The 26,909-nt window shown below is 40.3% G+C and overlaps 1 protein-coding gene across 1 annotated transcript; it reads right to left on the bottom strand.

Moving 5' to 3' along the window:
* Positions 1-491: 491 nt before the first annotated feature.
* On the bottom strand, positions 492-26,909 carry LOC306967691 (sacsin-like). The gene is made up of 8 exons (XM_079562797.1): positions 26,788-26,909; positions 24,004-24,048; positions 23,837-23,924; positions 22,412-22,523; positions 18,819-18,965; positions 12,309-13,740; positions 11,826-11,914; positions 492-11,742 (listed from the first exon to the last, which is right to left on the bottom strand). The coding sequence occupies exons 2-8, from the start codon at positions 24,024-24,026 to the stop codon at positions 707-709; spliced, it is 12,927 nt and encodes a 4,308-aa protein (XP_079418923.1). The 5' UTR covers positions 24,027-24,048; positions 26,788-26,909; the 3' UTR covers positions 492-706.

Here is a 26,909-nt window from a genome sequence, read left to right on the forward strand (position 1 = left end):
TTTTATGTTTTGTTTCACACAAATTAGGGCGTTGTTAAATCAGACTTTTTCGCTCAGTTACTCATAGTACGCAACATGAGTAAATATTTGGGCCACTACTTTTTACTTTAACTTGAGCAAAATGATTTCAAAGTAATGTTACTCTTACTTGAGTAAATATTTTGGCTACTCTACCCACCTCTGATTGTGTGTGCTTGCTAAAAGGTGGAATGGAAATCACTGAAACTAAGAATACATCAATAACCTCATATACTTTAAGGAAACTGGCAAGTGATGCACACTTGGCCCATCAGACATTGTATTGTCAGCCTGTGTTATCTTTTCTTATCAGTTACTTTATTAAGGAGGACACAGCCCTCATATCGCCTCCTGATTGGACCTCAAAGCCATTACTGGTTTGCAAAATGAGGAGACAGAAAGCAGCAAACAACAACAAAGGTAAACATTCAAGCTCCCTACCCTCCCCTCCTGATTGGATTGGTCATTCATTGGATATGGCAAAGGGGATTCTTATTTTTTTTGCTGAGATTGGCAAAGGAGGGACTGTAATTATTTAATATTACTTGCATGACATGAAATTGCAGCAAAATCAAATAAATCTTTGAAACATTTAAACTTCAAGACTATCACTTGAAATACATCTACTTAATTTCGATAATTTACACCATGCATTTTTAATTAACTTTTTTTAGTACCTTGACTTTATTCAGTGATTCACATAAGTTTCAACAACAGTTAGGATTTCAGAGGCCTTGTCCAGTGCTCGTCTTTCATTGGCTGATCTGAACTGTCCATTAGGAATGTTTGGAAAAGAGTGATAGTTTGGATACTGAGTCTTTTTAGCGTCCACATCCAGAGCTATGAGATCTCTTACTAGCTGTGACAGACCACTGAGCTGAAGGCTGTAGCCGGACACTTTTGAGGCCATGGCTGAGATGGAACTGCAGTTTGGCTGCTTGCCATTGTTTCGATAAGATGCAGCAATGAGGCTCTTTTCCACAGCCTGATGAACTTTGAATAGACACCACTCAGTGCTTTCTCCTCCAATATCTTTGTGGGCAGCGTTAAGATCACATTGTGCTTGTCGACACCAGCGCTTTCCTTCCTCTTTGTTTGGCCGTGGTATATTTTCATTGAAGCTCCAGAAATTGTAAGAACGTCCACCAGTATGAAATCTCTCTCGACTAGTTCTGTGATGTCTGGCCTCTTCGTTCCATTGATGGAAGAAGTCCTGAAAATTGGAATATGATGAGGATGAGTGGAAACCAGTAGATTTTCCTTTGCCTTTCGTAAGTTCCTCAATTCTATTCTTTAGATACTTGAAGGCCTCTGTAGCAATCAACGGACAGTCGGGGTTTTTGTCTGGATGCCATCTCAGATACAGACGCTTGATGGCTTTATCTCGCTCCTCCTTTGGAAGAGTCCAAATGTCATTCAAACATTTGTCAATTTCTTTCTTGGCTTCTTCAAGAGAGGTTGGTAAGGACCTTGAACTTTGTTGAGAGGAAGGTGGTATTACACCTTCTACAAGTTGGAGTTCCCAACCAGCAGATGGAGTAGGTTGTGTTGTTTCTCGTTTGAATTGATACAAGTCAAGACAACTGACTTCGATTGGCTCTTCTTCACCAATGTCTATTTTGTATCTCTGTGTGAATTGTCCTGAATTTCCAGGAAGCTCCTCAACAATCACAGCATAGATGTATTTCCCATTTGAATGGTAGCCGACATATTCCCCCTCCTCAAAGTTATTCAGAATGTTCATTTCCAGGGCATCGTGCCATTCTTCGGGGATCTCAGTCCCCGGTGAAGGTGGATTAAGATACAAACTTTTAGCTTCAACACTGTCATGGATATGATTGGTTGCCAATACTTTTCGAACTTTCTCTAGACAATTGCATGTGAGAAGATGTGAACAGACCAGTATGTTTCGTGGCCCAAGTATGTTCCCTAACAGATGGTTGATTTCCCTTGCCAATGTCCCACAGACCTCAAACATAACCGTGTGATCCATATCACTGTGCTGTAAGTAAAAGATGCAGCCGTGTGGCTCTTGTTTGACATAGACTCCTGTTTCTGCAGCAGTATTAGGCAGTGGCTGCTTCTCCAGCCAAAGCTCAGTTTGCAGACTTTGACAGCAGATGATCTGTATCCTGCCAAAGGCGGTGTGGCACATATTCTTGGCCTCTTCCTGTGTTACCTTGCCCTCTGACTCTGCTCGGATCAGACAGATAAGACCATATCTAAATGCTGTGGAGGATAGCTGTTTACTAAAGAACCCACTCAACTCACAGTTCCTCTCACAGAGCTCCATTTGACTCTCCACTACTTTCTCTTCAGTGATTTGTGACAGCATTTGTGGCTGAAGTCTCTGAGGCAGCAGTTTCAGCAGCTTGTGATGTTCATAGATGTCGTCTTTCAAATGACATTCACTAAGTTTCTCAAGCAATACAAACGTCTCAGGTAGAGCCTGTTCTAATCGTGACATTTCAAAAACTGTGTCATTGTGGTAGAGTTTGCAAGACTCCATTAATTTTCCATTTGCTCCAGGAAGATACAGCTTCTTCAAATCATCAGGGCATTGTTTTTGTTGTTTCATGAGGTTAAAAAGCTGGTGAACTGCACGTCTTACAGTTTTCAACTGGTTTGGTTGCAGGCATGGTTTATTGTAAGTCTCATTATATACAGCTGCTAAAACATTACAAAATTGAGCAAATGTGGCGTCTTTCTTTACTTCAATCATTTTGAAGAAATCCTTGTAGATTGACAATTCTGATGAGATACTGTACAAATAAGGTCTGAAGTCATGGTCATAATGGAGAGAAAAGCATACATCCTCAACCTTTACAAGTTTCTTGTTTTTTTCAACCAGTATGATGGGAAGTCCGGCCAGTGATTCAACTTTGAAAGGGGTTTTCAGAAGGAAAGCGTAACAACTTTGAAACACATTGGCTCGGGTCTTGATTGTCTCCTCATTTTGACAAGGTGTTTGGCAAATGTTGCGCATATTTGTGGTTACATATTCTGATGGAGGGTTGTCAAATGCCCCTGCATTGGATAGCTGTTGTTGAACTTCATTTGACTTATATACTGGTACATGTATGATTGGCATTGAAGACCAAATGAGTTCTTGATGTCCGTTGTCACCTTCAATCAAAGCTCCTCTGATTGGAACAGCTGTACTCTCAGTGGTGAAAGGTGGATGGTAGTTGCACAATTCGGTTTTAATCTTCACAGGGAAAATGAACTTTATGTGTGCTATGGTCTGTAGCAACTTTTTGCCCTTGGTTTCGCTGTGTCCAAGATAATCCAGGGCTTCACTGAAAACAACAGAAGATTTATATTTCAGAGCCTCAAGTTGGCCTTTGTGTTTTGCTTCTTTCTCTATCTGAAGCGCAAATGTAATTAAATCTTCTGACGATACATCGTGCCTCATTCCAAGTTCTTTGAGTAAAACTTTTAAATCAATGACTCTACGAACACTTTCGTTACTCCACTCATCCCAAAAAGCCTTGGGCACAAATCTTTCTTGTGGCAGCATCATACTGAATAGTTCAACATCATCATCATAGAAATAAGAGGCCATCTCCAATTGGCCAAGAGAACTGCGAATCAGTTTCACTTTTCTGAATGTGGAGATTATACTATCTTTTGATTTGTCATAGTTCGTATGACGTTGTATTGAAAGAAGAAGTTTAAGGCAGTCGAGTATCTGACGCTCAGTGAGTTTGTGGACAACCGGCAAAATGAACAAGACAAGAAAATCTAAATCAGAGAGTATTTTGATGTTCAATGTTTTGGAAAGCTGCAAGTTTTCAAGGCTGTCTTTGAGGAAAATGGCGGAGGTGTCAGGTAACCTGAACAAACCAGGAAATCTCGTAATTTCATTCATATCAAGGACATATACTTGCTTTGCGACACCAATCTTGACACGATCACCATTTATTGTTTCAAACAAAGGTAATGATTTAAATTTTCCTTGATAGTCCTGCGTGTCTTTGGCTTTGGAAACACCAGAATTGAAGAAGTTCTGGAGCTCATTTAACTCATTTGTTGAAAGGTGGGAAAATTCCAATTCCAACATGCCAATGTTGTAGAGTTGATCCAGAACAGAGCTACTATCATTGACATTCAGAAGCTCTGAGTGAAGATCAGACAACCGCCCTCGGTCCAGGTCCATCTCACGGAAAAACAAGGTGTTAAGCTTCATGAAGCCAAGTTTAAAAAAGGTTCTTGATAAGTCCTTGTCAGACGAAAAGTGAATCACGCTGGACATGTCCCTCATCATTTGCAGGTATTTCTTGTCGTTTTGTGGACAAATGACTGGCAAAATGTAGCACTCACTGTAGAGCTGCCTCACAACTGCTAATGTCAGACTATCGCTACCACCGCCCGAAGATTTGAGTTGACTGAATATAAACTTCCAGAGATCCTTCAACCACTCCAGCATTTCTTCACTGGGGATGTAGTGTTTTTTGCTGGGATCAACTTCACATTTTTGAAGAAAGCGTTCAATTAAGGGCTTCAGGTATTTTGCTGCATCTGGAACAGTTAACATTTTTACAAAACCCATTTTTTGAAGAATAGAAATGTGCATGCTTCTGTAATCAGCAAACTGATCCTCATAGCCAATAAACACCTTTTCATAAAATGAAGCCAAATTGGGAGAGTTGATGTCAAACACTCTCAGAACCTTGTCCTTTGTAAGAAGCAGTGGAAGTTCATGGATTGCACCAGCTTCAGATTTCATGTCTTTTTCTTTGAGTGCTTGCAGATCTTTTAGGCTGAACCTCAGAAGCTCTGAACACCTTTCCTCATTTTTGATCAATGTTTCAGATATGGGGAGAGGCAGTGGTGCATCAGTCTGTGAGGGATCGTTCAGGGGCTGCGATTTCAGAAATGTCTGAACAGATGAAGGAGTCACATAATTCAGTTCAATTCCAGCTGACTTAAAACCACTCCACACTTTTTGCATGCTCAACGGTACCAGCCTCATTCCTATATCTTCCAATATTATTTTGATTTGTTCAGTCCCATCGTGAGCGAGGTATGGTATTTTAGTTGGTTCTTTTTCTGTAATAGTACACCAGTCAAATGCATAGACTTTCCGAGGCCTGCCATCAGTTATTTCTGCAAAAGGCTTGAACACGGGGATGACATCTTGACCCCGTTCTTTGATTGATCTGTAAACTTCATGCACCATCTCATGCCATTCTGGGTGAACATCTTTGAATTCAGTTGGGAAAAAACGCAAGTAAGATTTTTCCAGAAACTGCTCAATTTTTGTCTTGTTATCCGGTTTGTTCGCAAAATTACAGCGAAGGTAATGAAGGAGGTCAGCATACAAAGAAGCTATGATGGTCTGTTTCAAATATTCATTCCAGGTAATTTTCTCAGATATCTGATCATCTTCTTTCCATAGATTTTTTCGAGAAGAATCCACCTCAAAGTTGGCATTGACATGAACTGGCAGTCCAGTGTGGCCAGGCAAGGGAAGGGAACAGAAGGCTACTCCGTTAAAATGGGGCAAACCTTGTGGTTCCTTATGAGAATTCTTTTGACTCAAACGTGCTGCAACTGCGGCTTGAGCAAGTTTGCCTGCAGGTAGTTTTTGTTTTCCATCTGTGTTTTTGATCAACTTTTCTGCCACTATCCACTTTGTTGTTATTTTATGTGATGTAGAAATGACTGATGTCTCTGAGCTGGCCTTGTGTCGCATCGGGGTCTCCCCAGAACAGCTAGAGTGGGTGTGCGTGGATTGAGAAGTCTGGGCATCTCTGCTCAGACTGTTGCCTCCGCGACCCGGCCCCGGACAAAGCGGAAGAAAATGGATGGATGGATGGATAGTAATAACTGCACCATAGATCACCGTTTGATCAGTTGGTTCATCGGACACTAGTGCCTGTTGTTTACATTTGTCGAATGCGTCTTTCTTCTGGATGCTTGACTCTGATATCTTTTTTTCTACTGCATATATCATTTGAAGCTCTCCTGATTTGTTGATTTCATAGATGTGGATTTTGCAGACGGATTTCAGAAACAGTACAAGTCCTTCAGGATCCTCAGATAGAGCAGAGCACAGGTCTTCCATGTCATGTTCGGTCACACTGTGTTGGGATATTTTTGAATTTTCTGCCATGGTTTCAGTTCTTAAAGGCAGCCTGAACATGGTGCCTTCTTTCAGAGGGAATTTATCTGGGAGAAAGGTATCGTAGACATCCATGTACATCTGCTTAAAACTGTCAGCTAGTTTGTAACCAATACCAGGAGGTGAAACATCTGAAGTACTCTCGATGTACTTTTGGTTGGGATCAGAAATGCAGAGTAACTCATCTCCAGTGAGGATAGAGGGGCAGTCTGTCAGATGGTAAACTGAGTTGAATCCCAGTCCATATTTCCCAGTCTTTCCTGGAGAGTTGTGCTTCCCGCCCTCTCCCAGCTGCTGGATACCTTTTAAATCTGCATCTGAGAATACTTTATTGTTGAAAACACACAAGGCTGGGCCTTGAAGATATTTCCATTTCTCCCCAAAGGTTTTTGTACAATTGTGTTGCCTTTTGTCCCAAACAAAATGAATTTCTGTTGCCTCTGCATCATCAGCATTTTGGATAAGTTCTTTAAGGATGTCCTTCTTTGATGGATAGGCAGAAATAATATTTCTGATTCGGACTGTTAGCTGTTCATGTTGTTCAAACTGAAACGCAAAAGGTGACATGTTTTCAACAGCATGACTGTTCAAAGTGTGGTGCTTAGTTGTTTTGATGCCCAAGTGGAGTGCCATCACTCGTGATATGTTTTCATGACAAAAGGTAACATGTTTTTCCACTGGCATCCATGGGCTGTCATTGTAGAACAATGTTTGTGCAGGTTGTAAAATCCACTTCTTATTTGGCACAAAACAGTTCTCTGTTTTCTCTCCAGCTTCATAAATTCCTTTGTTCAAGATTGTGAGACAAATTGATAGTTCCCTTTTTGATAATGGTTTACTTTTGTGTTTTGAGTGGATGTTCTTCAGGGCCTCCAGGCATTGGCTAACAGTAAACTCCTTTTTCACACCAACTTTTTCCCAGAGTGTTCGAAAGTTTGTGAAATGATGTGGAAGACCATGAAGATATGGTCGAGCTTCAAACTGTGCTGTCTCAGCCACACAGCTGACACTGACAAATCTGTCACCAACAAGCACAAACGGAAAAGAAGTTACACTCTGCAAAACTACGTTTTGTTTGTCATTGTGTGAATCAGACAGACAGTGATCAAGAAACTTGTAACACTCATTGGCTATTTTATGTAGCACTGATTTGTCCAAAGATTGACAATGTTTTTTTGTTTCTTTTAGCTGCTCAAGCACCATTTCAGGACCTGGGTGGTCATTAACTTCCAACATCTGCAGAACTGGATCAGATGAATGTATTTGAAGTTTAGAGAGATCCAAAACTGGCTGTGTCATGTTCACAAGAAGAGCACATTTCTCAGTAAAAACATCAACGGGCCTTTGCAATGTGACCTCTCTTTCCATTTTTGCATCCCCAGGAGAAAACCCTGGCAGAAACTGAGTAGAGCTCAAGGTTGCCCAGAAAGGAGAGGTATCATTGTGTAAGTGAAGCTTGAGAAGTTCGAGAAGACATTTTATATGTTTCTGTGCTTCGTTTTGGTCATTATTCCAAACTGTATTGATTGCTTCTGCTTTCTTAGTAATGTCTTCTAAAGAAAGCTCATCACTAGCCATTCCAAGCCCCTGCAGACGTAAAACATTTTCAGGGGAGCAGAAGTCATTAATCGTCCCACCAAGCAAGCGACTTTCCTCATGTTCAAACAGACAGGCCACTTTTCCTTTTGGGTTGACCAGGTTCTGAATATACTGAAGCTGTCCATTAGTTGTTGGAATACATGGGTATGAGACCAACAAAGAGTCAATCTCCTTGATGTTAAGGTGAAGAGCATGTAGCATCAATGTATCTCTCCATTTTGGATCCATCTGGTCGAGATTGTTAAAAACTACATCTTTGTAAAACCTCCCCCAAGTCCATGTCTTGTCTTGTAGAACCTTCTCCAGACCTGCTTGTTTGAAGCTATTCCTTGTCCATCTTGGCAGAGAAACAACATGACTGGATTTGACATGTGTCTGACATACCTTGATTGCAAGTTGGCAAATGTTCTGATCTTCTTGTATGCTCTCATGTAAAATAAGGGCATTTTCCAAAGAGAACCAGTGCTTGCCATCACTGAAAAGCTTGAGAGCACTGCAGGACTGAGCAATAGTAGAATAAAAAGCATCTACCAGTGGTCTGAACGTTTCACTCACTTGCTCTCTGTCTGGCCAGAATGTGTGGTAGCTGTAGCTCTCCAGTTTCTTGTTTTGGGACATTTCCTTAAGGGCCAACAGTGCAGTGATTAAGGCAGTGACTAATGGGTCCTGCAGCAAAGACTTGTTCCACTCATGTTTAACTCCACTCTCCCAAAGACCTTTTCTGTTGCTGGTCACAGCAAATGTTCCATTGACATTGAATGGCAGCCCTGTGGAAATGGACAGCGGAAGGAAGCAAAATGCTTGACCTGCAAGGTTTGTCTGTGATGCTACAAATGTGTCAGCTTCATGGTTGAATTGTAAAGGCAAAGCAACGCCACCTATGGGCAACGAGAATGCAAGTTTCTTGTTTTTTCCTGTGGCCATTTTTAACGACTCCTTTGTTCCAAAGCAGTTGTAGAGAAGCCAGCACTGCACTTGTGTTTCACCTGATTTGTTCCAGGTTATCTCCACAATGTCCACTTTACTGAAGTCGATGACCTCTTTGCATTTTCTGTTTAGTACTTTTTCAGCATGGTTTTGCTTTGAAAGAAAACCTTCTTCTTGAATATCTCTGCTACATAGTGTGCTTTTTGAGACTGTGAAAATGTCTTCAATATCTCCATGTTTCAATGGAGTTGAAGCAATATTTGGGGCAGTTTCTAGAGAGACTGTTTTGACATTTTTGAGAAAAATTAGGTGTGATTGTGAGTCCTTGGTAAAGTGTCTTTGGAAGGTTATAATATCTTGTTTATAATAAACTTTAGAACTTATTTCAGATGACCGCGACTCTTCTTCAGTTCTGAATGGTAATTTAATCAGGGTGCCTGGATAGTTCTGAGAAGTTTGACCAGAGAAACTACAATTAAAAACACCTTCATAAGGTGTGAACTGACCAGAAAACCAATGAAAAAGTCTCTTCTGAGTGAGGTCCAGCTTGATGCCTGGATTTGATTTGTTCTTGATGCGTTTTTTTAAATGGGTTGCATTGGGATCTAGTATGAGGAGAGTGTTCCCGCTGAGGATGGAGGGAATGTCTGTGACATGATACACTGTGTTGAACCCAAGTCCAAACATGCCTATCTTTTCAACCTTGTTCTCCTTAGAGGCGGAGCCCACTCTCACGATATTGTCCCAGTCATTCTGTGAAAACTGTTCATTATTGAACGCCCAAACACAGGGCCCCTGGCACAGCTTCATGTTTGGGTCGATGAGACTTTCAAGGTCATCTTTGTGAACTCTGAAATCCAGCAAGAACTTACAGGTGTCTGCTCCAGCATCTTCAGCATTTTGAATAATCTCTTTAAAGATATCACTTTCTTCATCATACTCTTTGAGAATGTTTTTAATTCGAGTTGTTATTGGTTCTGTTTGCCCACATTGTTCGATTCCCACTTCCTTCGGATCCAGAATATAGGTACTCAGCAGTTGAATGTCTAACCACTCTGCTGTTGTGATTGGCATCTCCTCATGAACAACATGCATTTCATCTTGGCTACACTCTAGTTCCTTCAAGCCATTTTTGCTCAAGTCACAGAACACAGTCTCAGACTTTGATTTCAGTGTATATTGTCCAGGTTGTACAATGACCGGCACTGGAATATCATCTGGAAAATCCTTCTTTTCTCTCCAAATCCAGTTCAGAATGTCAATAGATACTTTAACCTCGGACGATGTTGCTACTGCTTCTCTGCTTTCAATGGTTTGCTTTATTTTGGAAAGTAAGTCAATAATTTCTTCATCTGTCAGTTCTTCTCTGAGACCAAACTCCTGGAACAAACTTTTGTAGGGAAGAAATTCATCTGCGACTTTTCCAACATGAGAGCTCAGGTCAAGGTTACTGGGATAGTTTAGAACCAGTTCCTTTGGAGCAACAAACTGACTGCGATTCCAGAGCCATTTGGTGTCTTTGCTGATTAGTGCAGTATATTCACTTACTGACTTTTGCATATGTTCATAAATGCTTCGCAACTTTCTTTTAAAATCCACATTTGTGTCAGGAGTAGTCATTTTCTTCACTTTAGAAATCAGGGCTAATAGATTTGCCACTACTTTTTCAGGTGGAGGTGGTCGTTTAAAACCAAGTTTGCTGCAAATGTTTTCACTGAACATTCCCTCCAGGGGCATCACATATCCAACTATGTCTTCATACATGCTGTGCCTCATTTCTTCTGGGCAGAAGAAGCCACTTTTCATGGAGTCATTTTGTTTAGTCACTGGCACCCATTTAAGCCTTTTGAGTTTCTCAAGCTGGTCATTAGCAAAGTTCTTCAGTAAATCATTGGCATCCAAGACTTTCAGAAAAACTTGAGCTCTTTTGCGAGCCTCTTCAGGACTGGCTCTAGTAAGATTCTCCACCAGTGTAGCTGCATGCAGCAAGTGTTCAGGAGGCACATCCTTTTCTTTATGAATTAACCCGAGATCGATCAAGCTCGCGAGCATCTGTGGAGTCTTTGTGAACACAGCTGGTGGGAAATAATCCTTCTCAAAGAGAACTTTAAAAGCATGAACTCTTGGGTCATACAGACTGGAGGCCTTCTTTAACTTCATGTTTATTTCGATAAAAGGCAAATTTACACATTGTGTTTTTAAGTGTGGATTTTGATAGAAAAGAATATTTCCGTGGTCTAAGATCCATGTCATGATTTTTTCAGTCTCTGCTTTGGTGCATGCTCTACTCTCTACACTGTTGATGAGAAGGCTGGCTGCTTGTGCCGTGTCCAAGAGGTGGATTTTGAGTAGCTGAAGAAGTCTGCGATCTGCCTCAGTGGCACATTTAATCACTGAACCGAGCATTGTCACATCTGTTGGGATCCTGAGTCCAGATATCATTAGCACAGCTTGTTTGGAATGGGCGGTGGTATACTCTCCTGTCATGGTTTGGAACAAAGGCAAGTGCAAGAGGAATTCTGTCTCGCACTTTGAGAGAGAATCAAGGTGAGAGATGTAATCTTTTAGCTCCTCTAAAGTACTTTTAGAAACAGACCTCAGCTCTTTGATGACCTGCTGGGATTGTAAATTTACAAACACTTGCAGAACATGTTTTGGGGATGGGCTCAGGACATAGGAATCTAGATCTTCATGTCTTAGCCAAGGATTTTCTTTTACTACTGTCCCACCAACTTTGTTTACCAGCTGAGTGATACTATCTGGCATTACCACCTTCTTACTTTTGTCAAAAATCAAAGTTGGATTTCGTTGTATTTTAGCAAGTTTGACTGGTTGGCTACTGGACACTGTGTTCACCGGTATTAAGGGCAGTCCGATTAAACCACTTAGCTCCGTAAAGTGACAGTTGAGAAATCTCCAGAACTCTTGTAACCAGTTCAGTGGAGGATGCTGACCACTGCTCACGTCCCATGTCACAAGTTTATTCTCTGTCTTCTTCCAGTCGTCCGGCAAATGGCTTTTAGTGAATGTCACCACCTGGTCTGCATCAATGTTAGTGACCATGTAGAGATCTGCAAAAAGATAAATATCAACAAGTTGGTAAGGATAATTTAGATATAGATTTTGTACATAGCAGGTCAGAAAGTGCTCTTACTTTTTGGTGCGAGTTGTCTCAAATGGTTTACACAGTCAGAGGTGAGGCCGTCTTGTAGGAAGAGGTTTTGACAGAATGGAAGCAAAGTTCTGCACAAACAAAAATGTTCTTTTTAAAATGTAGAATTCAAAGGATATTGATAGCAAAAACCTGTCTCTGTTCTATTTTACTGATACTCGATCTGATATCAGAGCCAATCCAGGAAAAAATAGATAAGAAAAGAGATCAGGTATCGATTCCAAATATCTGATTTGAAATCTCTTAGTTTTAATCATCATTTTATCAGGGCTGGGACATGACTGGGTCACCACAAATAATGAAATAATTCGGGCCACTAGCGAATGTCAGTGTTTGCATTTTAGTTCATGAAATACTCTTACAGCATTAGATTTATAGCATATAAGACAACAAAGTCACATAGTATAACTGGTGATTTCAAATCTGTGCCAGATAATGCTATGACACAAAAAACAGTGCATGTACCTTGGAAATTCCTTGTTGTCGATTAAGACAGTGTCTTCCTCTCTGTCTGTAAAGGATCTGAAGGAACCATCACTGCGGGGCAGCAGCTGAAGACCATGGAGTTCACTGTACTGTTTGTCACTCAAGACAAACTCCAACAGAGCGAGTCTGTCAGCATCTGAGATGTCCTTCATACCAGAGCTTCGAAGTTTGTTTCTCAGGAAGGCTGGAGTCACATGAGTCAGTGAGCTATAGTCTGGATACACATCCTTTATGGCTCTTGCTACACTGTCTGATAAAGTCACCAGGTTGACGTCACAGGACACCAGGATTCTTCTAATGGCTGACAATGTCTCACTTGTCGTTGGTCCGTTACATGGAAGCACTGCTTTCTTCAGTGTGATGAACTGTCTCTCATCTTTGGCCAAGGAGAGAACTGCTATATCCTGACTAAATAACTGACTGAGGACATCCATGGCAACCTCATACCATTTCTCTTTGTGCTGCACTTGGGAAATATCCGGCCAGAGATTGTAGATGGAATTAACCAGCAGGATGTTGTCTTGGACCAGTCTGATCGCATCTCGAATGATTGTGAGATATGTTTTTGGAAGAACCTCTTTGATGAGCTTTTCGTTCCAGATGGCATGTTCGTCATTCCTCTGGTCTTCTTCGAGCCACTTGATGTGTCGTCTGTTGTCTGTGAGGCCAAAGTATGCGTTGACATAAACGGGGAGTCCTGTCTTATTTGAGTCATTGTTTGGAAGTGGGAGAAAGCAGCACAGTCTACTCTTACTACAGTCTGTGTGGACATCATCACAAGGAAAGGCCAGGTCAACCCTCGGAAGGAACTTCAACTTCTCTGCAAGGTAGTCGAGCTCGTCCACGTTTCCTTCTTTCATAGTGCAAGATGTCACAAGCCATTTTGTTTCTCTGGACTCTTCAGAGTCGAGAGTAATGGTTTTGATTTGTGTTAATCCTTCAGTGACACCATCGTAGGACTTTAAATTGACGTCTTGTGAAGTGGTGGATTTCACTTGCAGTCTAGTGCTGACAGAGCCAAGAGCATCAATGTGTATAAGAGAAACTGACGAGACGTTTTTCAAGAAGAGAAGGCTGAGTTCTGCATCAGCAATGAAGCTATCAAAAAGCTCAACAACTTTCTCGTAACTATAAAGGTTGTCTGATATTTCTGATTTCTCTGAGCGAAGGGGGAATCTGAAAAGGGTCCCATTGAAATTATGATCTTCCTGGACAACTCTGGACCACTCTTGTCCACTTACGAGTGACACAATGTCCCTAAAAGGTTGAAACTGGTCAATCATGGTTGTTAGTGCTTCTCTGTCGTCTTCTTCTTCCAAAGACCAACGGAAACCTCCTTTTTGTTCACCAAATATTTTCTCCTGAGGGTCCATCATACCCAGGTGACCCGCACTGAATATACTTGTCACATCTGAGGAAAAAAAAATGAATTAATAGTCTTAGGTTCTATCTGTGACCAAGCATGACTTGGCATGGCAGACACCTACAAGACCCAAGCTATTCTGAATGTACTATGAAATATTCTTAACGAACAGGCCAGTTTGCTCATAGGGTGAAAACTTTCACCTAGAAACAAGAATCTATTGCAGATGTCCCTGGAAATATATGTAATTAAAAAAAAAAAAATGAAAAAATTTAGTAAAAAAAATAAATAAAGATACGGTTTGTAATACTATTTTTTCTATGTACCTCTATAGGAAAATTGGCCTGTGGCATGATTTTCCAGTGCTAGTTCTGCTAAGTTGCGAGCGTCCGTACTTAAAGGGGCTAGATGCAAGTTGGCCATTTCATACTCAATACTGCCACCTCAGGTCATACGTGTAACTGCAGCTTCTTTATTAAGCTCGTGCATGACGGCAATTCAGACCCGAATTAACACCTTTTTTCGTGACAGTGCAGGATTTTAGAGGCAGTTGTGGTGAACAGGTCTGGGCTCATTCTACACATTAGGACATTGTTGGAACATGTAGGGGGAGGAAAATACTTAATTTTGACATTTTTGACTCCGTATAGTCCCTTAAATGTCCTATTCATTTACTATGGAGATTAGCTTCGACCCGTTTAAATCATCATATTTTCTAAACATGTGGCGGCAACAAATTATTTAATACATCCTCTTCGATTCAATATGTAAATATATTCTATATAATGTGAAGAAATTTGGTTGATGTGCCGCGGCCTGCAAATACTATTTTCAGCCATTCCCTGCGCACTCTCACTGAGAAACACAGCCCACTCCATGTAGACCTGTGAGAGGACCTCCTCTCCCCTCTGTGATCTGCCTGAAGACGGAGGGAGCCACACATGTGCACTAGCTAGCTGTTGTTTGTAGCATTAGCTCCTGCAGACGCCATTTCAGCAAGCAACAAGATAACGCCACCTTTGCACCTCAGGAGAAGAGGAGAGGAACAACATCTTTGGTCTTTTTGCATGACTGAGCGCACACGCAAAGACCAGACAGGTACACATCAAATCGTCTAAGATCAGGTAAGAACATATCTCAGTATGGAAAACGGTGGCCTATTCCTTTAAAACCGTATATTGCCCTTTAGCAATGACAGCTTGGAGTATTTTGTGGTAGTTGTGGATGAGGTTCTATGATGGTAAAGCGGCCCATTCTTCTTGGCAAAAAGCCTCCAGATCCTATAAGTTCCTGGGCTGTCTCACATGAACAGCGCATATAGATCTCCCAACAGTGATTCAATGATATTGAGGTCAGGAGACTGAGATGGACACTAACAGGACCTTCTGCACTTGTTTCAGCCGACTCCTTTTGAGTTTCCATTACTGTGTAATGATGTCAATTCTAAAAGAAAATAAGAATGTAAGCAACTCAAACAAAGCAAACTAAAACTAAGCTTAAAAACAGTGTTTTCAAAAGAGTTAAGCACTTGAATATTTTTATCTCTGCTGTAAACACTGCTGTAAACACTGCTGTAAACACTGCTAAAGTAGCGCTAGCCCGCAGTTAGCTTTGCCTGTTAGCCTGTTAGCTTCTTCTTTGCAAGGGTGGTTTGAAGTGGGAGATGAAAGACCCTCCAATCATTCCATTAACACTTGTATTACTACGGAATGGATTTATTAAGGTAAACAAGTTACTTCGTTTTTCTTTAAATGTATCGAATCGAATCGAAATTGTGACCATCATACCAAATACGTATCGAATTGAAGTGAATCGTTGCATCCCTACTTTTATTGCGTCTTAAAAACTTGATTTTGGATGCAAATACTTTAGCCAGAGACATCTGTGTTTATAAATCTCTGCAAGTTTGTCTAAAAGATAAAAAAAAAAATGGAATTATATTTTGATGAATTATGTATTTAAAATCAGCAGAAAGTACAAAGAAATGGTCTTGTATTGTCTATAGTTTTAATGTATTTTTATTTTGTATGTTTTTTTTTATTTAATTCATTATTATTATGTTACCCTTTAGCTTTAAAGACAAACTTTAAGACGTTTCCTCCGCTGAAGTGTTTACATCCTAAATGAAGTTGAGTGATCATCTACTACAAACTGTGTCCACCACATACAATTTTGAAAGTAAGATTATTCAAACGAGTCCAAGCTAAAGTAAATTAATAGAACAGGAAATACTGGTGCTCACAACTTCCGGTCAGAGGAACTAGCATAGCCACTTTGTGTAACGAGCAATGGGCGAGGAACATGCTTCTGTATGGTCCTTATGGCGAGGAGCTGACATTGTTGTAATACCACCCCCTGGTGGCCAGGGTCGACTCCAAGAGACACTTGGGATCATTGATTTGAATGGGACTTCAAACATCCCAAGAACAGCTTAAAAGCCTGGCTCCAAAGAGTTTTTTCTTTTTCTAAAAATCGCTGTGACTCATGTGACCACGCTGGGTGAAATAATATTTACGCTAGTTTTTGTTTATCAGCCCGAAATTTGGAAGCATTTTCAGTGCATTGACTGGAGCCTGTCAATCAAGCTCTGGAGTTCTGGAGGCTCCACCCGCCCCACGAGCGCAGGGCTCCCCGCCTTTTTGCCCTTTTAAGGAACAGGCTGCGTAGGAGAAGACAGAGCGACCTTTTTCAATGAATGGGGTTGAATGGGACGCACTCATCTTTATTATATTATATCTATGGTAACAAGCCAATTAATGTCTCTACGTATTTATTTATTTTTTTCCTATTCACTTGCCGTATCTAGGCTTAATTATTATGCCACACCAAACACCAGGCGTTTCTCACTTGAATATTTGGGGTTCACTCGCTTCTATCGCAGGGATTACTCGCTCCTGTCGCCAGAGTAAATTTGCCTCCATAGCATCTACTACGCCTGCACAGTTCAATGACCAATTTCTTTCTTTCCTCCACATTCAGGGCCAAGTTCTGAACAGGCTGCTCTCGCTTATTTTGTTCAGATAATTGTTTAATGCTCGTTGATCTAGCACTAGAAAAGTTGCTTTACAGCTTCCAGCTCCGGTGCAGGTGTCCTTGCTTCTTCGGACATGTAGCGCCACTTTCAAGCAAAACATTTTCATCTGACTCAATTTTTTATTTTCAACCGTGCTATCACTACATCAATGCGGGGCAGCAGAGTGCACACATATTTTCGCACCGGCGTTTCCCTTATATGCTCTTCCGATTCACCTTATTCTGGAAGTTCGCGTGGGCGCCGCCATGCTCTTTTCTCCTATCTGTTAACATGGGACTGGAGAAGTCCAGATAAAATCAGTCACTATAAGAAAACAAAGCAGTTTTTCGGCCGCGCAGAGAAACGGTGCAGTGTCGACATGTTGGTGTAAATGAACATTGGACATGTTACACAAATCAATCGACTAAACATCAGATTTGAGAGGAGAATATTCTCCCTTGTTCTCTGTTTAAATGAACGGGCTTTGCGCTCGACTGGAAGTGTCTGTACACCGGAAGTGCAGAGACAAAGCAAAAAGTGGCAAAAGTGGGCGGAAAAAAGGTGAATAGTAACAAAACATAAGTCTTCAGACACAGAGACACTCCGAAATACAATGAATAACTAGGGGGGAGAGATATTTAGGGATTCATATGATATTTCCTGCATTCTGGTGCATTTTAAATGATGAATAATATTTTCAGCTGGTCCTTTCTCTGTTGTCTAATATGGATAATTTGCTCAAAATAAGAATTATGTAGGATTGGAAATTGGAGAGGTTTTCTCTGGGTGCATTTTGAGAGATCACAATGGTCTTTTATTTATTCTAATGTTAAAATCTGCTAATGTTATGTTTAATCTTTAATAATCTATATTCAGGCTTATCTATACACTGTAATGTTCTGTTTCATGGGCAATTAATAGAATTTACAAAGTGTTCACATTTCCACGTTTATAGTTGAAGGGAAATTACTGTAGTTTATTGTACCAACCGAAAATACGTGTGTATTATTTTAGGCAGCAGTAATAAAACAGAAATATCAAGAGATTTCTAAACTTTCATCTTTTCATCCGCAATGTATGCACATGATCCATGTGGGTTTAAGTTTCTCCTAAATGAAAGCAAAAGCACAAACTGCCTTCATTTAGGCCGTTCTGAGGCGGTTCTTTAAAACAGTGACATGTGACTGAGCTGTGGTGACGCGAACTTGTATTTTGTCACTTTATAAAGTTTGGCTTGTGCAGAATCTTTTTATTATTATTATTATTATTATTAATAAATGTGCGCTTGTCAATCAACAGTGGTTGCACATGAATCCCTCGAGGGTGGGGGATTGGTGGCTTATTGGATGGCACGTAGCTCCTAATTGCTGGTAAGGAACCACCACCAGTTAGCACACAGGCTCCTTTCCCTAAGTCCTTCCTAACTGACTGCACTATTCGGAGGCTTCTTATCATGGCGGACGCTGACGCACATCCGGTTTGGTGTAAGACCTTTCACCAATTTACTGCTTTCGGATTCAGCCAATGAGTCCAGTCCACACAAACATATATAGCGGTCGCTCGCTTTAGCATCAAACGTAAATGTTTTTAGCCAAGAGCCCAATGCCCCCCTCTCACAGCACCTACTCACTTCTGATTGGCTGATAGCCGTGGTCCAACTTATTCACCGCAGCAGTGTCGCTGAGTGCACTATCCCGACATTACTTTTATTGATTTATTTCAGGTGACAGACATTTTTCCCAAATTGGTAAAAAAAAATTGGATACATCTATCGGTCATATACTACTGTGAGAGTGTCTCTAAAGGTACTATACGGAGTTTAAAAATGTTAAAACAATGTATTTTCCTCCCCCTAGATGTTCCACAAATGTCCTAATGTGTAGAATGAGCTCAGACCTATTCGCCAAAACTGCCTCTAAAATCCAGCACTGTCATCAAAGGTGTTCATTCGGGTCCGAAGTGCCGTCATGCACGAGCTTAATATAGAAGCTGCAGTTACGCATAAGGCCTGAGATGGCAGTAGTGAGTATAAAATCACAAACTTGCATCTAACCCCTTTAAATACAGTAAAATACTTGTCAGTAAATACTAATAAATGTCACTGAGGAGTTACCTGTTATGTGGTACACAGAGTTGAAGCCGAGCCCAAAACGGCCCACTTTGTTGGGGTCTCCGCGCTTGACACTCCTGGCCACACTCTGGATCCCTTCCCAGTCTGCATCTGTAAACTGGGCATTGTTGTAGGCGTACAGGGCTGGGCCTGTACACAAAAGAGAACACATGAATTGTTTTATATTAACATAAATATAAGGTAAAATACAGAAATATGCAATGTCATGATAAGTGTCATATGTTGAAGTGTTGGGGTTCTCCTTCTTAGACTTAATGCATATTAAGGCTATTGCACTTTGTAACACAGGTGCTAAATCTGGCAAAAATGTTGCCTGCTAGGACTTTCAGGAAAGCCCATTACAAAGCAAAAATATGGAATATTGGCTTAATATTACCTATACCTATACATCAGGTGTCACTGACACACATCCAATATTCTTTTTGCTCCCTGATTAAAACTAGTAATTTTATTTTCAGTTTACTCCTGTTTAGTAGATCAAAATCTTTAGTTTCAAACTGGTCCGATTGAGTCCCAGGACCCAAAGAACTCTTAATGTGGAAAATTATGGAATAGTCTTGTTTTTGTTTTTCCAATTTCTCACACAAATATTTTATCAGGAAAATCAGGAAAATGGGAAAAACAAATGTTTACTATATTGATTCTTTTAGCAAACTAATAATGATGAGGATTCATACTAATTTTGGCACTTGATTCAGAAAGTAAACACTTTTCTGCTCCGCTACAATAAGATGACGATAAAACAATGTCTAAAATGAATGACACTAGAGGGCGGCATTCAGCTCTGTATTTGAATAACGACATTTGTGGTGTGTTAAAGGTCCTATATCATGCAAAATCGACTTTTTGGTGATTTTAGCCATGTTGTTATGCTATTTCCTTATCAAAAACACCCCCAGAGTGGCTTGTGGCTTCATTCACGCAGCTCTCAGTAATCCTCCTGAATCCTGCTCTCTGAGCAGCTGCTCCTCCCTCTCCTCGTGAACGACTGAGTGTTCAGTTGTGTCGTAACAGCGGAACGGAAGTGCTCGACGTCTGTAATGTAATGTCTTAATTCTATGCTTACGGCCTGATTTTAATTTGTAAAACAGCGTTTTCATTATTTCTGTCGTAAGAAAGAAACAAAAAGTAAAAAAAAAAAAAAAAAAAAAAAAAAAAAAAAGGAAGTGCCTGAAGTGCTTCCAGGTCAGCTGTGGCCAAAACAAACACATCGCGTCTGAACAGATCAGTCATGTTTGCGCTGCAGCTGTGAAGGTGGAGCTCGTTACCTACTCTGACACACCTGTTCTTCATTCTTACCTAACGATCATGTCACGGAGAAAAAGAAGCGCGTTTGGCTACGAGGACGAGGAGTTTATATTCAACCCTTTTCAAGAAGAGGCCACTCGTCTAGCTGTTTTTTTCTCCGGGATTCAGCGACTATCAGCCAAAATATTGTTTTTCTGTGACTGTCTCTGATGGATGTTTGGTGAACCTTCGCCAGAACCAAAGTGGATTAACTTTTATAACCAACGCGAGTCCCATAATGTAAACAGAGATGGAGCAGAGGGTGAGTCAGTCCAAACGCGGGTTAGCTTGTGTGTTAGCATATTAGCATGTGTGTTAGCCATTTATGAAGCTGTGTTACAGATGTCAACTCCGTATAACTGCATCGTGAAGTGACTTCACTTATTGTTGTTTATTTATATTACGGTAAAGTTGTATGCGCGGAGAGAGGGGGCGGAGTTAACTGAATCGAAGCGTTGTGTCTTCCGGGTTCGAAAAATACCTCCAGAAAACACTTATATTTATCACAAAAATGAGTGCTCCATAATGGTAGAGGTACAATATATCATATAAATGCCTATACTTAACTTTGGAATGGCTAAAATAGCATGATATAGCTCCTTTAAATGATCACTTCAGCAGAGGTGGGTAAAGTAGCTAAAATATTTACTCAAGTAAGAGTAGTATTAGAAAAAGAGGTAGCGAGTGCTGCACTGGATCAAATGAGTCAAGTGGTGTCGGTTCTGTGAAAGGCTGAGGCTTTGAATTTGGAAAGGATTTATTGACGACTAGTCAGGGCTAGTCATATCAGAGTAATATTATTTTTAAATTATTTTAGTAAGAAGTAAAAAGCAGGGACCAACATAATGATTTGAGTAAGAGTAAAAGTACCTGTGAGTACAGAGTTACTGTTTCAGCGTAAAAGTCTGATTTACGATTGAGTCGTGACATAAATGATGAGAAACCAAACATAAAATCATGTTAAAATCCCAGTATTTCCAAAGGAAATGACAGAAAAAAACAAGAGTTTTTTCTGCAGAATTAAGTTCCTGAAACACAAACTTGATGCTTTTGCCACTTATTTATTCACTGTGGAATGAGTAACTTTTTTTTTTACTGTTTACTGTTATACACTGCTCGCTCCACACAGCGATGTACAGTTGGTGCCTCAATCATTCATCTTGATCTCCTGAATATTGCTCTTTTTAAATTTCTCTCCATACACTGTGAATATATTGTGTACATATTCATTGTTTATATTGTGTGTATATTTGTCTGAAACATTTTTTGGTCATGTGTTTTCTGATCACATGTGACCTCTGATCATGTGATCTCATTTTAAAAGGGACACACCTGGTACTAATTCTGAAGACTGATGAAGACGTTGTGTTGGCTGTCCATCTTCCATTAAAGGACTTTTAATCATTTTTCATACAACAGAGTGCCTCAGACTTGTTTGGCCCTTTTGATTAGGCTACTCCACCTCCTGCACTAGCTCTACACAGCCTTAATCTAGTCATGTTTTCCTTATTATTGCAACACTGGCCCAGTCTTGGAACAACACCTGTTTGTTGGCCTTCCACTACTACACAGACCCTCAGAAGCACTCACGTTTCCTGCTTTCAAACATTTTTTATTATTAGCCTATTTCTTTTTCCCCCCTCTTTTTGTGTTAGTAAATGTGATCTTGGATTGGCCATACGGTGAATGTGGGTTACTGACAGATTCTTAATTTTTCCTCGTGCACAAAAATATCACATTTGCTGTGTTAAAAGCAACTCTTTATCATTTCCTGGTTGGAGAAATGTTCTTTTTTGCCGTGCTTCGTGCGTGCATGCCGTAAAACCCGTGGGTGAGGCCTCCTGATACATGTATATTTTTGGCCGTTTCATTCAAATGACGCGCACTCTGGTGTATATCGCAAATACACCTACACATACGCCATTTTTGTACACAATCTTTCCCCTGACACAATCAATTGGATTAAATCGTATCCGGCAAATCGCTCTCAACATGTCAGAGTCTAGTCCCACCAGTCTACAGCCCTTAGTCTAACCACTGGTCTGCCTCAAGGATCCACTCTTGCACCGTTATTATTTTCTATCTACATTAAGGACCTCCCCACATTTTGCAATATCCCGATTCAAATGAACGCTGACGACACGGTTACCCACACCCATGGCGTTAAGGAAAGGCTTAGAGTCTTTTAACAGGCTTTACACTACACTACAAACTAAAGTATATAATGAGTGGAATGGTTGTGAAGAACAAATGAGCGCACAATGACAGTCCTGTTTGTCTTTGTGTACCTTGATACTGAGCCAGGTCTTCAGCCCAGAGGTTTTCTGTCCCGTAGCTTCTGTCGTCATGAATGAAAACCACTTCTGTGGCGCCGGCATCGTCCGCATTTTGAATCAGCTCCTGGAGTTGAACAGAAATAGTTTCAAAACAAGATTAGATTATAGGGTTAGAGACGATATGCTTCTGCTACAATGCACAATGCATCAAACAATACAAAGATATGATTTTTCCCAGAATGAAGGCCTGTGATCAATTTGGACGATGTGAAATCAATGTTCAATGATTCAATAATTATGGCAATCGCAAAGTGACTCTTCTCATTAATCATTCACCTTACTCTAGAATCAAGCCAAGTAAATGAGATCTTGCTCTGTGACTGCTGATGTTGACAAAGATAAATACAATGGAGCTTGAGTTTGCATCTGTGATTGTCAACAGGACAGTGGCGTGTCGAGGGGTCCCCAGGGGCCACCCCACTAAGAGGGATGTATGTGGAAGATTATTTATGGAAGTGGCTATGTTTCCATGGAGACCAAAATCTCATCCTAAACTGAATTCTGCAGTACTCGGATTATTGAAGAGACGTATAAAGACGTAATCTGAGTTCTTTCTGATCTTTTGCATTTGTGTATAAACTCAAAAAGTGATCCATGAAATACATCCCAGCTTTGTTTAAAGTGAAAGCACAGCGTTCAGCCGATAGTCGAGTGGTTAGAGCTGCTGCACATATGCAGAGTATTGCTCCATCCTCAGAGTTGTGAGTTTGAGTCACAGCTTGAAATATTTACTACATTGTCTCTACAGCTCTTCCCTTACATCCGTATTAAAGGTTAAAGCGCAGTTTGTGCTATTTGTATTTAATTTTGCTGAGAACACAACCATTACGAGTAAACAGAATGGTTTGAACTCTGGACCTTTGAGTTTCTAAACCTGTGCTGTCTCCACTGGGCTCATGCTCAGGAGGCAACGCCACATGGAGCCAAAAGACTCAAGTTCAAATATGGAGGCGCAAACATGTGGGAAGATACTTCTGTTGCTCTAAAAAGAGTTTTGGATTATCAGATTTCTAAAGTTCATGGGTTATTGGGTTATCTGATTACTCCAGTTATCTGATTTCACTGTCCATGTAAACATAGCCACTGTTTCCTCTACATGTAATTGGCAGAGCACCCCGTCCCACCATCAGCACACCCCTGCCCCACCCACAAGATCGTCAACTGTAAAATAATTTGATCCTCAGAGTTTGCGTTGTGCAACACTTAAAAAGATAAGGATGTAAAGTGCTTCAAAACCCTTAAAAATGTTACAAATAACAAAACAAATTATGATTGAAATTGAAATTGATATATAGCCCCCCCCCCCCCCCCCCCCCCCCCACACACACACACACACACACACACACACACACACACACACTGAAATGGTTTGTGTACCTTCAGAATCTGTCCTCCGTCTGGGTAGCGCCGCAGTATGTCTTTAAGGTAGTCAATGAAGGGCGGAGCCGTCGCCCCAAAGGGAGTCCTGAACAAACAAGTGTTTATCACAGTTTACATTTACTGGACATGAATATAAAACGCTGTAACTGCTGCTGCTGTCTTACCTTTTCTTTCTTTTTGTGCTCATCGTCCATTTGTTGAAGATCGACCTGAAGAAACAGACGTGATGAATAGACAGAAACAAAGTAATGAGTTACATGTTTATCTGTTTTGTGGATTAAGAACTCAGTGACTCCTAACCAAGCCACTTCCTTTAACCTCTTAACCCCCGCCTTAACTGAGCACATTTTCTCCAGTTCGGCTTTTTGTCACTTTTTCATCACTTTTCTGTTTGTCTTTTGTAGCTTTTTTGTTGCATTTTTGTCACCCTTTTTTATTTTTCAAGAAGCTTTTAGATTTGGGTAAAGCCAAAAAAACGAAAATGTGCTAAAATTGTGACCAACGGCATCAAAAATTTAGATCTAAAGATATCAATGTAGATTTTCTAAGCGGATAAAAATAATTCCAGGAGTAGTTCGAAATCCGCGCAGTAATATCTTCACTTTACTGTGCGGATGCCGAACTACTCCTGGTATTATTACTCCTTACAATATAGTTCCCCCTTTTATCCACTTAGAAAATCCACATTGTTTAATTTTGTGTAATTATACTTTGTAGTGGAACACTTCACGTAACCATATTTAAATAGGGAAAACGTGGAAGAGCTTGGTAGCTTCTATCCTGACCTGTTTTGGAGCTATAGAGGAGAGAGGGAGAGGCTAAATGCTAACGCCGTCTGCGCTGTGTTTACGTGACTGAGGGCACGGGTGAAGACCAGACAGGTACAAATGAACTTGTCTAAGCTTAGGTAAGAACATATCTCAGTATGTAAAAACGGTGGCCTATTCCTTTAATGATTTTTTTTTTCTCTTCAACTGTAACATCTGTTTACCAACCTTCCAAACTAAAGACAGGTTAAACCAGATCTGAGAACAACTCTAAACTAATGATTGAACGGCTGCGTTCCATTCGAGTGACAGTTTTCCAGATCCAGTAAGTCGGAAGTTACTCACAATGAGACAAACGCAAAACGAATAAAAAGTTTGATTGAAAAGTCAAGTAAAATATGGACCTAATGAACGTGCGAAGATTTATTCATCATTAGGATAACAGTGCCTAGGGCTGTGCAATTAATGGAAATTCAATTACGATTTTGATTATTACACTAAATGATTACAAAATTAGCATAATCGAAGAAAGAAAAAACCTGCATTATTTTATGGCGCTGGGATTATTTTCCTTCACATTTCACGTGTCGTGGCTCATGCTTTTGTCTGACATGAAAACAAACAGCGCTGTGTGATGATGTCATCAGGCCTTGCGCAGGTGTGAGGGCTGGCCAGCAGGGGGCAGGTGTGAAACAGAGACCTGTCCTTAATCGAGGCAAACTTGAAACCATTTGTACTTTTATGACTGTTCAGAAAACAGAAAATATTCAGCATAGTTTTTTTTAAATTAATAAATATATAAATAAAATAAATACTTTTTTTTAAAGGCAACAAATGATCGCTTGAATAATCGTGATTTCAATTATGACAAAAAATAATCGTGATTATTATTTTTTCAATAATCGAGCAGCCCTAACAGTGCCCTCATGAAAAATAATCAAAACGTATTGTAATAGCGAATACAGATGAGAAAATACAGACGAGGAAATAATAAAAAAAAGTGTGAAACAGAAGATACTTTTTTCTAGCTACCGCACACTGGTTTGTTGTGAACAGTTTCTGCTTCCTGTGGTGAGGCCGTTCCTCTGGATGCAAAAAAAAAAAAAAGAACTGAGACGTCTGTGTGTGTTTGAGCTTCAGATCATCCACTATTTTCTCATAAAAGAAGCCAATAATCATATGATAATGTTTTTCTTAGCAGAGACTGAATTATATGGTGCAACAGTTCTTCTTAAGTCTAAACCATGTTTCAGCCAAGTTACAATCCTCTTTAATTCTATGATTAACCTTGGATTCATCGTTGGTGCAACACAGACTCACAGTCAGAGGAAACTCAGAGGAAACTCCCTCTGTGGGCACCGCTCAAAAAAAACAACTAGAATTTGCAGGTGGAGACTAGTTGCAATATTTACTACAGTCATTTTGCCATGATTAATAAATGTTTTTTTTTAAGATTTTGACATCGAGTAAATTAGCCACTATAGAAGTGTTATAAATGCAGAGGTGGTAAAGTAGTCAAAATATTGACTTAAGTAAGAGTGACGTGCGTTGCTTTCAAATAATTTTACGCGGAAGTAAAATGTAACAATTAAGCTACTCAATTAAAAGTACAAAAAAAGTACTCACTTGCTTGTGAGTACTTTGAGCAATTGTTTGAGCGGAAAAATTTGATTTAACAAAACCTTAAATCATCAAATCCAAGAAAATGACATAAAAAGGTGCACGAGACAAACTACGTACATGAAACATTTGCCGCTTAAATGTTTACTCACAGTGGGAAAAGTAACAATGATTTTTACTCTCATAAAAATACTCTTGAGTATCTGTACTCTTACTATTTAATTTAAGTAAGAGTGCAAATACTTCATTGTAATTTTACTCAAGTAGAAGTCAAAAGTACTCTATGGTAAAGCTACTCTAATACCTGCCTCTGTGTAAATGTCACACGCATTGTTTAAATGGGCTTTTAAACTGCGTGCAAATAAAGCAGGAACTTACAGACTTACAGTAGCGTTATTTATTTTATTTATTTTTTTAACTCTGGAGTGGAGTGGCAGACTACTGTAAAAACTAAACATGCGTGCGAAAAAAAAGTTGTTTTAGCAAAAGTCCACACAGTCCATTGAAACTATGCTGAAGTTCAGGCTAAGCCCAGAGAAAGCTAAAGCTAACAGTTCGTACCTGAGCTCCTGCGCGTGCCCTCGGTCCAAATGAGCGGAGGATGAGAGCGCGTGATTCGTAAAACCGACAGTGCGGGCCAATCACAGCCCTGCACGCGCTCCTCTGGGATGCTAAAGTTTCGT

This window comes from Gobius niger, assembly GCF_951799975.1.
Source record: "Gobius niger genome assembly, chromosome: 9".
In the NCBI taxonomy this organism is placed as follows: Eukaryota; Metazoa; Chordata; class Actinopteri; order Gobiiformes; family Gobiidae; genus Gobius; species Gobius niger.

What these genes read in the sequence shown, in the direction of transcription:
- LOC306967691 (XM_079562797.1), bottom strand. Translation starts at nt 24,026, where the DNA reads ATGAGCACAAAAAGAAAGAAAAG. An exon ending in CTCTGTGTACCACATAACAG is followed by an intron (nt 13,741 to 18,818) that starts GTAACTCCTCAG and finishes TTTTTTCCTCAG; the next exon opens with ATGTGACAAGTATATTCAGT. An exon ending in GAGACAACTCGCACCAAAAA is followed by an intron (nt 11,743 to 11,825) that starts GTAAGAGCACTT and finishes ATCTTTTTGCAG; the next exon opens with ATCTCTACATGGTCACTAAC.